Source organism: Notamacropus eugenii, chromosome 1 (assembly GCF_028372415.1).
Source record: "Notamacropus eugenii isolate mMacEug1 chromosome 1, mMacEug1.pri_v2, whole genome shotgun sequence".
NCBI classification, from domain to species: Eukaryota; Metazoa; Chordata; class Mammalia; order Diprotodontia; family Macropodidae; genus Notamacropus; species Notamacropus eugenii.
The window spans coordinates 496,282,044-496,296,725 of NC_092872.1; the positions used below are offsets into that span (position 1 = coordinate 496,282,044).

The 14,682-nt window shown below is 43.5% G+C and overlaps 1 protein-coding gene across 4 annotated transcripts in view; it reads left to right on the forward strand.

The window, feature by feature from the left end:
* Window positions 1-3,800: 3,800 nt before the first annotated feature.
* LOC140519813 (uridine-cytidine kinase-like 1) overlaps window positions 3,801-14,682 on the forward strand; it is a 76,581-nt gene continuing 65,699 nt past the window's right edge. For 2 of the 4 annotated variants that reach the window (XM_072633242.1, XM_072633240.1), the window contains exons 1-2: window positions 3,801-3,880; window positions 12,215-12,334. In XM_072633242.1, the coding sequence (XP_072489343.1) occupies window positions 12,217-12,334 (118 nt within the window). In that variant the 5' untranslated portion in view covers window positions 3,801-3,880; window positions 12,215-12,216. Of the gene's footprint in view, window positions 3,881-4,269; window positions 4,347-12,214; window positions 12,335-12,367; window positions 13,695-14,682 lie in introns of those variants that run through there. The other 2 variants (XM_072633241.1, XM_072633243.1) reach the window with 2 other exon arrangements.

The window sequence follows — 14,682 nt, forward strand, 5'->3', positions numbered from 1 at the left end:
AACACTCTAAGACTATAAAAGACAAGATCTGACCTGAACTGGTAGAGGGAATTTCCTCATCTGGGAATTCCCTATACCAATAGGATCACAGGTCCAGTTCCTATTATATAGAAATTACTTTTTGCTCTTAAAGCTCTTTATAACATGGCACTTTCCTACCTTTTCATTCATTCCTACTTTTTATCATTGTAATGTGTGGCTGTCTCAATCTGGCTTGCAGGAAGACAAGAACAGACATTTCTATCATCTCCTTCCCCACCCTTCTCCAAAGGAGACTTTATATCCTGGCAGGAGGGGAAGTTGGAGGTTGGACTCAGAGGCTGGCCATTTTCCTCTGAGAGAAGATACTGGTACACACACACACACACACACACACACACACACACACAATCTGCTCCCTTAAATATTGTTGGTCTAAGAGAAGTAACTTTAAGCTAAACTGATTGCTATTCATTAATGGGGAAAGGAGCCTCCAAGCTTTATACACAAGGCTTGACCCCCTTCCCACCAAACACCAATTCTACAACGAGTACAAACATAGCAAATAACAAAGAAACCTAGTTATATAAGTTGAAAGGAAAATAGAAATGAAAGAAAGTTACGTATGAGACAATATAGAACAAAGGAACTTTCCCACTATGACTAAGGTAAATCAGCTCAACTAACTGCAGAGAGTCACAGATCTCACCCATGAGGAAATTCCCCTGAAATCTCTAGTGAAGCTACCAGCTCCTCTCATGTCAGCTTTTTTCCAGTCTTTCTCTCCCCTCAGCAACCTGAAGAATGATTGCTCTCTCAAAGCTGGAAACCAAAATCCTGAAAAGATTCAATTGATCTTATCTCTCTTTTCTTCTACTCTCAACAACTCTTCCTTACCCCTCAAACAGGTGCAGGGCATAGATCCCCACCAGTGAGGAAAGAGTCTCATACTTCACCCCTTCCACAAATTCGATGATCTAGCTCCATTGGCCTACCATACAACATTCTATCTTCCATCTTAATGTGTTTGCACTGGTTGTTCTCCATTGTTAGATGCTCTTCCCTTTCACCTCCACCTTTTCGTTTCCCTGGCTTTCTTCAAGACTCAGATCAGATCTTCTGTAGCTGGTGTTTCTTAATCTCTGCCCTCCCTCCCCTCCCGAGCTGCTGCTGCGCGCTCTCTCTCTCTCTCTGATAACCTTTCAGATACTCTATATATTTTGTATGAAACCACTTACTTACATTGTCTCTGCCCTTGTAACGTAAACTCCTTGAGGGTAGGAACTAATCTTACTTTTCTTAGTATCTCCATCATTGTTTAGCATGATGACTGGCACGTAGTAAGCACTCAATAAATGCTTGTTGACTGACTGACTCCATGGGGTATTTATTTTCTGGAAGATATTTTGGGACACACTTTTCTTCCCCAAAAACAACACCCTAAGGCAAATTTAGTTGAGAGGAAGAGACCTAGGGACACAGGACCCAAGGGAACAGGAGGTACAGACAGACTCTTATTTTTTATAGGAAAATTAGGGGAATGTCAATGCTTTAGTTCATGAAGCATGTGAGATGGATAACTAAGGTTTCTGACTATGTAGACAACAGTTGAGCTGAGAAAAGAGATGGCTATCTCTTTAGTGGTCAAACCAGAGATCTGATGTGATCCTCCCCATCCTACCCTCCAAGGGAGAGTATGGGAAGGGAGGACAGTAGAAAGTAGGAGACAGCAGGAGATGAGTACGGTAGCCTAAAGGGAGACAGCTCCCCGGGACAAAGACAATATCACCCTGGGTGTGTCACTTGGGATGGCCCAGCTATACTTGGGGGAAGCCTGTCCTCCTGCACTCCAATCCCTCCATTGTTCAAGTCTAGGACAAAGCTCCAGGAGGCCAACTTTAGTTATATCTGCAGTCAGTGGTGTGGGTAGAAAGTGTTAGCTCACAGAGAAGGTAGCCCTGTAGTGTAATAGAAAAAGCACCAAATTAGGAGTAAGGAGAACACAAGTATATTCCTGCTTCTGAAATTAATTGGCTTTATGACTATGAGCAAGTCACTTAGCATCTCTGGACTTCATTTTTCTCATATGTAAAATGGGGATAATTATTCCTGCTCTGCTGATCTCACAGGGAAGTTTAAGAAGATCTGATGAGATCATCATATATTTCTCCATTTTTAAGGCAAATTCCACCCCTCCCCCTAAAAAAAGCCATCTATACTCAATGCCTCCATTTCTTCTTCTATTCTCATTTCAACCCTTTATAATCTGGCACACTACTTCATCATTCAACTGAAACTGAGCTGTCCAAAGTTACCAATGATCTCTTATTGCTTACTCTAATGATCTTTTCTCACTCTATATCCTTTGCAATCTCTTTGCAGCATTTGACATGTGATCATCCTCTTCCAAATTCTTTCACCTCTCTCAGCCTCCTTTGCTAGATCATCATCCACATCCCATCCACTAACATTGGGTGTATCCCAAGATTGTTCTGGACCCTCTCCTTTTCTCTTTCTGAACTCTTGGTGATCTCATCAGTTTACATGGGTTTAATGATTATCTGTGCTGACAATTCTCAAATCTATACATCCAGGCCTCCTCTCTCTAGGGAACTCTATTCATAAATTACCAAGTGCCTAAAAGACATTTCCATGTGCATGCCCCATAAACATCTTAAACCAAGGGCAACTTCCAAAACAAAACTCTTCTCAACCCCCACACCCATCATTACCCATTTCCCAAACTGACCTAACTCTGTTGACGGTACCACCATACTCCCAGATATCCAGATTTGCAACCTCAGTATTATCTTTGATTTCTCACTCTCACCCAGCATATCCATTTTTGCTAAACTTTTTCTTTCTCTATACCATCTCTCAACTAGGTCTCTGTTTTCAAATACTGCTTATGATTTTGTCTATAACCTTTAAATTCCCTGGATCTGTTTATTCCTCTCTGATGTGAAAGAGTTGGACTAGATGGCTTTGGAGATGGCTTCCTGCTCTAGATCTATGATCCCACGATAAAAAGGCAGAGATGGCCAATCAACGGGGAAATTTGAGTGTCCAACCGAGACACCCCCTTCTAGTAGACACTCTTCCCCCAAATGGGTTCTCCCCCTTTCCTCTGCAGAATGTATTTGAGGGGTCTACACCACTGGACTGGAAGCTCAAATGTCTGAGTCCTTTTCTGTCAGCTCCTGCTATGGCTTTCACAATCCTGAGCCCAGCGGGGCCCGGGGCAATGGACCCCAGATCCCTAGGAGTCCTCAGGTTCCCGAGTGACCTCAAACTGCCCCAACCTGGACAGAGGTCTGCTCTTCCACCGAGGCTCGGAGTTTCGGAGGGTTTGTTAGACAAACGAGGCTTGGACCGCAAGGAGGAGGCTCCCGCTGGTGCTGGCCTGGTCACCCTCTATCTAACAGCAGGCCACCTCGTCCCCACCCTTCGGGAAGGTTTAAGGGGGGCAATTGCATTTTCTCCCGCACCCAGGGCGGTATCGATCTCCCCTTGACTGATGGGAGGATGGGGGCACAAGCTGGCCTCCTCGGCCAGGTCAAGAGGGACGGACCCTGGAGTTCCCGGAGCCCAGACTGAGGAGTCCGCGTGCGCTCCGCGGATGGGGGCGAAACAGTAGCCTGGGGCTGAGGCCTCCCCCAGCCCCGTAGTCGATCCCCATTTCCCTGGGAGACTGTGCGGGGCTGCAAGAATAACGCGAGAGTTGCAAGTTGCTTCCCCCGTCCCCCCGCCCCACCCCCCCCGGACTGTAAAACTGTCAAAGGTAGGAGGGGGAGGGAGCGCGCATGAGCCCAGCGCGGCGCGCAGCCTGCGCCGGCCCGGGGGAGCCGTGCCGAGCCGCGCCGCGCCGCGCCGCGCCGAGCCCAGCCGAGCCGGGCCGGAGGTAAGCGCGCCCGCCTGCCTGCCCGCCCGCCCCCGGCCCCGGCCCCGGCCCCAGCCCCCCGGGGCCTCCCCCTCCGGGCAGCCCTCCGCGCCCCGCCCGGGCCCCGCGCCCCCTTGCCCCCAGGCCCCGGAGCCAGCACAGGCCGGGGGGCGGGGCCGCCCGGGGCCAGGGGGGCCGGGGGGCGCTGCAGACCCCCGGCCGGGGGTGCGGCCGCTCGCTCGGCCTCCCGCGCCTTCGCGCTGTTTTCCTTCCTTCTCCTCCTACAGAAAAAGTCGCCATTTTGCTTCGCTGCCTTCGGCTTGCTTTGCGCCCCCCCTCCCTCCCCGAGTTTGGAGCTGTCCCCCCTCCCCCTCCGGCTCGGCCCGGTCTGTCCGGCCCGGCCTCCCTGTAATCCGGCCCCTTCCGGCTCACCGCCCGCCAGCGCGGGACAGGACAGGACTAGACGGGACAGGCCGGCCGGGGCGGGGTGAGGGGCGCGGGGCATGGGTGGGGGGCTTATTGGGGAAGACGATCAGGCCCCCCCGTGCACCCCACTTCCTCCACCTTCCTGGCCGCTTTCCCCCCAGTGCTAGGAGGCCACTCACAGGGCGGAGGGGGAGGGTCAGGCAGGTGACAGGTGGGTGTGGGACCTGCTCACTGTGGCCCCCCGCAGGGTTGGGGTTGGGAGGCCGCTGCGCTCTCGGTTAGAAAAATGAAATCCGACCAACGCTAGGTAGGAGAAGGGGAGGATCTGGTGGAATTGTGATGGCCATGAATATCGGGAGACATTGATCCTCTTTGCTGGAGTTGGCCAATCGCTTCCCTACACACCACCCCAGTCCTGCCTGACCCTCCTACCCCACCCCAGGCCCCAACTTTGCCTATTCCCGATGGCCCATCTCCCTTCACCTTCCCAATCCCCCCACTCAGCTCTGCCCCCTCGGATGTTTCCAGATTCTCCACAAAACATCGTGGCTGGCCATCTTTTTTTCCCCCTTCAAGCTTTCTTGAGCCATTTCTCTTTGCTGTGACCCTAGGACTGAAGTAAAACTTCCTGCTCTTGGTTTGTTTCCATGAAATGGTGTTCTGGGTTGCTCTGCCTTTGTTTGGTTATGTGAGTTTCCTGGGTTGTGAATTTTTTTTATTAAGAGGATATATTTGTTACGAATTTTGATGGGATTTTTTTCTTTGGGTGCAAATGTTCCTCTTTTCCCAGTTCCCTGTGAAATGGACTTTTGGAGGGGAGATGCAAAGGGACAGAGGGCTGTCTCTACCCTAATGAAGTGGGTGAATGTAGAAAATCTCTCCCACCCCTATGATGTTACTGTGTGAGTCCTGCAGTCTTCTTGTGTCTAATCCTGAATTCTTGGGTCTTCCCTAGTCCTGAGATTGTATGGTTGGCCTTCCTAAACCAATCCAAGGCAGAACTCCTACTCAGTTTATAATAACGATAGCTTATGTTTATATAGGTTTATGATTTGCATAATACTTTATGTGTATTAATCTCATCTGATCCTCACCCTGTGAAGTAGGTACTCCAGTTATTCCCATTTTACAGTTAAAGAAATTAAGACCTTGAGAGTTTTAGTCTGTGGTCATTTGGCCAGTATGGGTCAGAGGCAGGATTTGAATCCAGGCCAGTGCACTTTCTGTGATACCACCAGTGCCTTCTGGGTTGATTCATATTGGTTTCATATGGAGGTGGGGTGGGGTGTGAGAAATAGAGAAGAAAAAAACAGCAGGTATCATTGAATTAACGCAGCAGTGACAACTTTCCTTAGCAGGTTTCTGTTCCTTTGATGCCCCCCCTTGACAGGGAATGAAGAACATATATACAGATCTGAAGCTTGGCCTCTTGACTAGATGGGGTCATCTGCCTTTCAACATACAAAAACACAAACACGTTTCCCTTTAAGCTTCTGTCTTTGAAGTCTGCAGTAAAAATTATAATCATCCATACCTGGCTTTGGCCTGAGCCTCTTTCTAGAAGGTAGTTACCTGACCTGAAGTTGTAATCGTCAGAGGGGTCAGCAGGAGAGAGGGAAACTCAGTAAATTTGTCTCTACCTTCTGAGAAGTCATTTAGAGAAAATAGAGCCTCTAAAAATTTGGGCCTTGAACAAGGGGATTTGGAAATGAATAAGTGTAATACCTAGCCTGTGCTCCAATCTTCATGTTGTACTGTCTGTACCTGTAGATTTGCGAAGTGAAAGAGGTTGGTTCTCCAAAGACAAAAGCTTTTCCTGGGTTTGTCCTGGTAATTACTTTGTTTCTTTATTCCTTTGTTATATTCTTACTTGGGCTGAGTCCTTTGGGGGAAGGAGGAAAGAGGCTGAGCTGGGAGAAGGGAACAGGTCTAATAGCTTTGAGGAATGTATGGTGAGAAGTGTTTTTCTGAGTGAAAATTAGACTGCCAAAGTATGAAGTAGATAAGTTTGAGAAAAGACAGGTGAGATATAAATTGAATTAAGTTATGGATGTTAGAGTTGGAAGAGACCTGGGAGATCATCTAGTTCAGGAGTTCTTACCCTGGGGTCTATTAGTCTAAATAATTAATTTTTTAAAAAAATGTATATATGCACATATATTGACAACTATGTTTCAATAGAACTGGTTTGCTTTGTAATTCAATGTATTTAATTTGACGCTTAAAAATAGCAGTCTGTGAAGGAGTCCATAGGCTTTACTAGGTTTCCATGATGCAAAAAAGGTTAAGAACTCCTGATTTACCTATCCCATAACGTTTTGGGAGAATTGAGTAAATCTGGCCTAGCTGAAAGGAAAGTTGCTTCCCAGGTTTGGGGAGGGTAACGTGTACTCAGAAATTTAGTGTAGCAAATAATAACTGGTTCAGCATTCAGGACTTAGGTTAGTTTCAATTCAACATTTATTAAATGCCTGCTGTTTGCGAGATATGTTGTTGGGCACAGGGGAATAAAATGACAAAAGGAATGTCTCTTGCCCTTAAGAAGTCTACACTCCACTGGGGGGATTCAACATATTCATAAATCAGTATAGATGACTGGGGCACAGTAATGAGTGGAAGAAATGGGAAATGCCTCCCATAGGAGGTTGTCCTTGAGCAGAACTTTGAAAGAACCTTGGCATACCAAGAAGAGGAGGAGCAAGGAGGGAGAATGTTCTTAGTTTGGGAAGTCTTCTAAGAGGCAGGAGATAGGATGTCATATATGGAGAACATCAAATAGGTCAGGTTGGCTGGAACAAAGAAGGTGCAATGAAGAATCATATGCAATCAGTCTGGGAAGATTAGTTAGAACTAAACTGTAAAGGGCTTTAAATACCAAACATATGTGTGTATTTTATTTTAAAGGCAGCTGAGAGCAATTGAAAATTCTTCAGCAGAGGGGTGATATGATCAGACCAGTGCTTTGAGCAGTAGTTATCAAAATGTGATCTGAGGCCCCTTGGGGATCTTTAAGACCCTTTGTAAAGGGAGGTCTTTGCGATCAAAACTATTTTTCATAATAATACTAAAATGTTTTAATTTCTAATAGGATAATTATCAATAGATATAACCCATAAAAGACCTTGGGGGAGAATTCTTAGTAATTTTTAAGAGCATAAAGAGATAGAGACAAAAAAATTGGCTCTAGAATATCAATTTGGCAGCTGTTTAGAGGGTAGACTGGATCAGGGAGAGGCTTTGTGCAGGGGGACCAATGTGAAGTAGTCTAGACCAGAGACAATGAGGGCCTGAAATAGGGTAGGTTGTGTGAGTAGGGAGAAAGAACAAGTGTTATAAATGTTATAGACATGTATTTGAAGGAACTGTCAACCAAGTGGGGATGGGGAGTAAGAAAGAATTAAAAATTGAGGATGACTCTGAGGTTCCAAACCTGGATGAATAGAAACTCTGACAGAAATATCTGTTAGGAAGAAAGGTGAGTTTAAGGGGAAGGACAATGAATTCAGTTTTCAACATTTCAGTTTTGAGATGCTTAGGTCCAGCTGGCAGTTGGAGATGTGAGACTTAAAGAGAGATGAAGGCTGGACTGTGTACATTTGGAAGTCATCTACATAGAGATGATAATTAAACCCATGGGAGCTGATGAGATCACTAAGAGAAAGAGTATACACATAAGAGAAGAGTGTGCCCTGTTTAGAGCCCTGGGATGCACCCCCACAAAGAGGATCAGACATGGGAATTTTGCAGAAGAAACTGTGTAGCAGCAGACAGACAGGGAGGAAAATAAATAGGAGAAAGCAATGTCCTAAAAACGGAGGGAGAAGAGTATATATAGGAGGAAAGGTTGGCCTGCAGTGTTGAATGTTGAAGGGAGGTCAAGGAGAATAAACTTTGAAGATGTCCTTAGGATTAATAATAAAGAGACCATTGGTGACATTGGAGAGAAAAGTATCATACAAGTGTTGGTATCAGAAGCTGTATTGTAAGGGGTTGAAAATAGTGAGTAAAAGGTGAAAAAAATGTAGGTAATTTAGACAGCTATTTCCCCCAAGGAATTTGGCTGTGAAAGGAAAGAAGCTTGAGGGGATGGTAGGGTGAAGAGGAGATATCTAGATGTAGAAATGTATGTATGTGTGTCTATCTATCTCTCTGGATATGTTTCTAGGAAGCCAGAAAGGAGTGAGATAATAGAGAAAGGAGAGGAAAGAACTTGTCAGAGAAGCAGTTATCTGTAGTCTGGGAATATTCTTTCACAGTTTAAAGTGCATTAAATACCTTCCCGGGACAGAAGTAGAGGGAGGATGCCTTCTGGGGGTATTTCAAACCCAGGTGTATGAATTCACCAGCCATTGGCCACAGGACATTTTCTGAGCAATACGAAACTCTTTTGTTGGGCATTTAAAACCCTTCACAGACTCCCCTCTACCTTTCTAGGCTAAGCCCTGTATCACTTCCCTTTAGGCACTCTGTGGTCCAGCCAAACTATCTTTCTTGCAGTTCCTTACACTTAACATTTGATCTCCCAACCATAGGCATGGAATGTACTGCCTTCTCAGGTCTGCCTCATAGAATCCTTGATTCCCTTTTCTGTTGAGTTTCAGTACCACCTCCTATCTGGAGGCTTTCTGGAGATTCTCAATTGTTAGTACCTTCCTTCTCCCCTGAAATTACTTCGTATTTATTTGCTAGTGTCTCTGTTTCTCTATCTCCCTCTCCCTCCCTCTGTCTCCCTCTCTCTCTCTCTTTCTCTTTGTCTCTCTCTTTCTTTTTTCCTCTCTCTCTCTTTCTCTTTCCCTCCTCCTGTCCCTCCACTTGGTGCTCAGTAGCTTCCCACTGCCCCATGAAAAAAAACAAAACAAAGCCTAAAAACCTAACCAAATATCCTAACACCAAACAAACCAAAAACCCTCCAAGTGAAAGCAGAAGAAAGGATGTGTGGAGAGACTGATGAACCGACAGGATGGCGACTTGGCTTGAGACCTTGAGTCTGGTAGGAGAGAAGAAAACTTTGTCTCAGTCTGCTGAGGGGCATCTCCTGCGCTCTGCCTCAGGCCCCTTGTTGCTCTGTTGAACAACATTTAGGCCGGGCTCTTACCTCTGTTCCTTTTCCTGCTCTTGATTCTGTCTCTGGCCCCCGCCATGTATCCTTGAACCATGTGCCTGCCTCCTTCTTGCCTCCTTCCCCTCCTTTCCTCGTATCTTCAGGCAAATTTGTTTTCTGTAGAAGTCTGTGGAGTGGTCCATTTATATCAAATGAGAACTGTCAGTATATATATTGTGTGTGTATATATACATATATACATATAATGTTATATTTGTTGTTTTCCCTAATAGAATATAAGGTCCTTGAGGTCAGGGGCTTTTTAAAAAATTCTCAGCATGATAGCATGCCATAGCATAGTGGGTAGAGTTGGGCTACACTCCAGGAAGACTGGATTTAAGTCTTTATCTCTGACATATATTGGATATATGATGCTGGGCCAAGTGCTTAACTGCCTTGGGCACTTCTGTAAGTTTAAAGTTTTAGAGAAGGGGATGTGTGTGTATGTGTGTTTCATTCTGTATGAATGAAATCATAGATCCAGTTCCTATCCTGAGCACCCACCATAGTGCCTGATTCATGGTAGGCAGTTTATAAATATTTGTTCATAAGTAGCATTTTTGTGAGAGAGGAAGAGAGAAAAAACAATCTAACCCCATCCTATCTGTTTAGCTTTTTTATATATTACACCCCTTCATGTGTTTTCTGTCAGAATGATCTCTTATTTTTCCTCTAACATGATCTTTATCTCCCACCTTTGTGCCCCTACATTTGTTGACCTTTGTGCCTGGAATTCTCTCCTTCCTCACCTCCAAATCTTAGAATCCCTAGTTTCCTTCCAAATTCATTTCAGATATTACCTCCTATGTGAAGTCTTTCCTTATCTCCCTTGCTGCAAGGGAGATCTCCCTTCCCCTATCAATTACCTGGTATTTCTTTTGTTTATACTTAGATATGTACCCTTCTTTTGTGATAGAATATAAGCCCTTGAGGATAGAGACCATTTTATTTTTGTCTTTTTCTCCTCAGCTCCCAGCACAATGCCTAGAACACTATATGCACTTAAATTCTAGTTGCTTGATTCAGCACATTTTTTGATGCTTCATTGAGCCAGTTTATAGGAATCCTCAACTCTTGCCTTTGCCTTTGGTTTCTCCTGCCTTCCTAAATCTGACAATTACCTATTTGATCCTTAAATCCCAACTTGGTTTGACTCTGCTCCATGGCCAGATAGTGAAATTCCTTGATCATCTTTCTCCACTTCTTCTATATGATTTTAATTTTTGATGGGAAACCTCATAGGACAGAACTAGGAACAATGTCTAGATATTTCAAAGAGGTAAGTTTAGGTTTGATATAAAAGTTTACTTCCTAAAATATTATAGCTGTCCAATAGAATAGACTGCCTTGGGAAGTGGATGGTTCCTGATTTGGGCATGGTGTGGAAGAAATTCTTATTCAGGTGTGAGCTGCTGTAGATAGTTTTTGAGATCCTTGCAACATTTAGGATTCTGTAAGAAGACAGTCCTACCTCAGCAGGAAAGAATATATAGGGAAAATCTAGACTGATCAGCTTATAGATCCATGAGGATGTTGGCTAATGGAGGTCTTTGGCTTGGCATATGCAGTATATTTCCTTCTCATCTCCTGCTCCTGTTATCTATGTCTCAGAGAATATTTTCCATGGAGCCCCTTATCAAGGTTTCTTAATTTTGCCTGGGGAGAGAAGGCTGTTTTCATATCCTCCTTACCCTAGCCTTATCTGCCTGCTTAGGAAGTTTGCTCGAGCATCAACCATTGGCCTGAGCCCTAAAGTGGCTGATGAAACCTGCAGGACAGACACCATTCTTGAGGGCTCAGCATTTTGGAGGATGACAGGCTTTACTCTTCAGGGGTGGGGAACTTGCAACCTTGAGGCCACACATGGCTCTGTAGGTCCTTGGGTTAGGCCTTTTGACTAAGTCCAAACTTCATAGAACAAATCATATTATTAAAGGGATTTGTTCAGTGAGAACAAATCATTTTATTAAAGGGATTTGTTCAGTGAAGTTTGGATTCAGTCCAAAGGCTGCACTTGAGGACCTAGAGGGCCACATGTGGCTTTGAGGCCAAAGGTTCCCCACCTGTGCACCTAGATGAACAGATAAAAAAAGGATTACCTCACTATTAGTTGTCTCTGTTCATGTCAGGAGCCCTCATCTGGGTTCTCCTCCTCTTGTTCCACTCTAGCAGATGATGTCCTTTGCCCCGGTATTTGATATCTTTTTGTGCATGTTGACACTAGTCAATAGACACTTCCAGTCATCAAGGCTAGAATTGATGCGGGGCGGGGGGGGGGGGGGGTGAGGGTGTAAGATGGTTACAGAAGTTATCAGAGGTTCATCTTGTTGCCTCCACTCCAATGTGACTGGGGAGTCCTAAGGGAAAGCTTTTTCTTTAGAAGCATTTGTTATAAATAGAAAATAAAGAATTCTTGGCCATGCCTAGAAATGAAGCTAACTTGGGGGGAGGCAGAGGGGATGGGGTGCAGCATGTGAGCCTTGCTTTACATAGCATGTATAAGTCTATGTGTGAAAGAATTCATTAATCAAAGAAATGCTATGGTAAATCTCATTTATAAAGCAAATGATGACTTGATAAAGTATTTAAAAGCTGCATTTGTACAATATATATAAAGTTTATTTAAGACAGGATAACTACTGTAGTTAATTCTGCTGATCCTGCTCCCTCTCATTCCTCTCCCCGGTACTTAAGTTCTCCCCAGTTCTGCCTTCCCCTCCCCTAATCTTCCTATTCCCTGTACCTCTGTCTTCCCCTGCCCCACCCACCCCTACATATTTCCTTATAGGCTTGATGAATTTTCTTACCCATCTGTACTTGACTTGCAGAGATGGGTGACCCATATGGAGGAAGCCGACGGCTTGCAGGACCAAGTAAGGGTGGTTTGGGGAAGGATGGAGAGAGGATAGAAAGTCAGCTCCCTGCCTCCCATGAGCCTCCTAAACTTGGTAAGAATACTTTGATCATTGACAGACTTCTGTACTGTTTCCTCAGGAACAGCTAGGAGTGTGGTTTGCTGGAGCCAGGCTAGGCTTCTACAGTGTCCTGGAACCTCCACTCAAAGCCTGGGAGTCTGACTCAAAAAGGTTTTGTTTAACGTTTAGACAGTTGGGGTGTAGATTTATCTCTATGTGTACTGTCCACTGGCAAGGTCTGACTTTTGAGACTGACCCCTTCAGATTGTAGTCTGTGAGATCAGAGAATAAGTGAAACCTAGTCAGAAGTGAAAATCAGCCAAAAAATAAAAAGACAAACCAGTTCTTTTGGACCCAAGTTGGACCAAGGTGATTCCAGAGACATTTCTGCTAGAATATGAGATTTTGTACCAGATTCTTAGCAAAACCCAGCAGAGTATGAGCCTCAACACACACACACGCACACACACACACACACACACACACACACACACAGTATCTGTGACCAGTTTTCTGTCAGGAGCATGGGTTAATTGAGAAATATTTGTAACTAGGTTAACCATGGGATGATATGGATCTGTCCTGGCTGTTCTCCCTACTTCTGATATACTGTCAGTCAATCAAAAAGTATTTTTTAAAATTAGATGCTATACAGTTAGCAAAAATCTATTTTCTCTCCTTCCTAACCCTCCTCCATATTAATAAGGAAAAAGAAAAGAACTTATAACAAATATGCATAGTCAAGTAAAAGAAATTCCCATATTGGCCATGTCCAAAAAATATGTTTAATTCAGTATACTGAGTCTATTACCTCTCTGTCAAGAGGAGGGTAGTATGTTTCATCATCCATCCTCTGGAATCATTGTTGGTTGTTTTGGTGATCAGAGGTCTTAAGTGTTTCAAAGTTGTTTGTTTTTACAATGTTATTAGTGTATAAATTGTTCTGGTTCTGTTTGCTTTACTCTGTATCAGTTTATATGAGTCTTCCCAAATTTCACTGTTTCTGTGCCTTTCATTATTTCTTTTATTAAAATGTATTTTATTAATATTTTGTTTTTATTTCATTATAATTTCATCCAGTATCTTTAGAGCCATCCCATATAACAAGTTATTTTTTTAAGAAAAAGAAAAAGAGGAAGAAGGAAAAAAAAATCAGTAAAACTGATTAATATATTAAGAAAGTTTGAAATGTTCCACATCTGTCCTGCCTGTTCAAAGAAGTATCTGGGAGGGGTGATTTCTCATCTCTTCTTTGGGGTTATGTTTATTCTTTGTAATTTTGCAACATTCACTTTTGATTGTTTGGCAGTTGTTGTTCCTTCCATTTATGTTGCTGAGGTCATTGTGTGTATTGTTTTCTTGCCTCTGCTTACTTCACTCTGCATCAGTTCATGTAAGTCTTTCAATGCTTCTCTGTATTTATCATATTTGTTTTTAAGCATTGTGTTATTCTATGTACCACAATTTATTTAGCTATTCCTCAAATGATGCTGCTTTTAAATATTTTGATGTTTATGGGGATTTTAATTCTTGTCAAAGACTTCCTTGGAATATAAACCTATTAGTAGAATCTCTGGGACAAAAGGTATAGAAATTTTATTCATTCTGTGTAATTCCAAAATGGTCACACTGATTCACAGGCCCAACAACAGTACAGTAGTATGTCTGTTTTCCCACGACCTCTAACATTGAGTATTGCCATCTTTTTTTCATCTTTGACTATTTGTTGAGTGTGAGGTAAAGCCTTAAAGGTTTTTGATTCACATTTTTATTATTAGTGATCAGAGCATTCTTTCACTTGGTTGTTAATAGTTTGAAATTCTTCTTTTGAGAACTTTGTTCATATCATTTGACCACTTATCTGTTAGGGAATAGCTTATGATTCATCATTTATTATGGCATAGTGGTATTACATTTCATTCATATAACATAATTTGTTCAGACATTCCCACTTAGTGGGCACCTCCTTAGCTTCCAGTTCTTTGTTGCTACAAAGAGAACTGCTAGGAATATTTTTGTTTATGTGGCTCTTTTTCCTCTTTATTTGGTCTCTTTGGTGTATAGGTCTGGTAGTGGTATTGCTGAGTCAAAGAGGCTATGCACAGTTTAGTGACTTTGGGGGCACACAGTTCTAAAATGCTTTCCAGAATGTGTAGAGCAGTTTACAGCTTCACCCATTCTGTATTAATATACCTGTTTTCCCATATTCCCTTCAATATTTTAACTGGTAATAAGCACTTATTATATGTCAGTCACTGTGCTAAGTGCTAGAGATACAAAAAGGACAAAAATAGTCCCTGCCATCAAGAAGCTTACATTCTGATGGAGGAGAGAACATGGGAATAAATAGATGCATCTAAGATACATATATCATAATATAG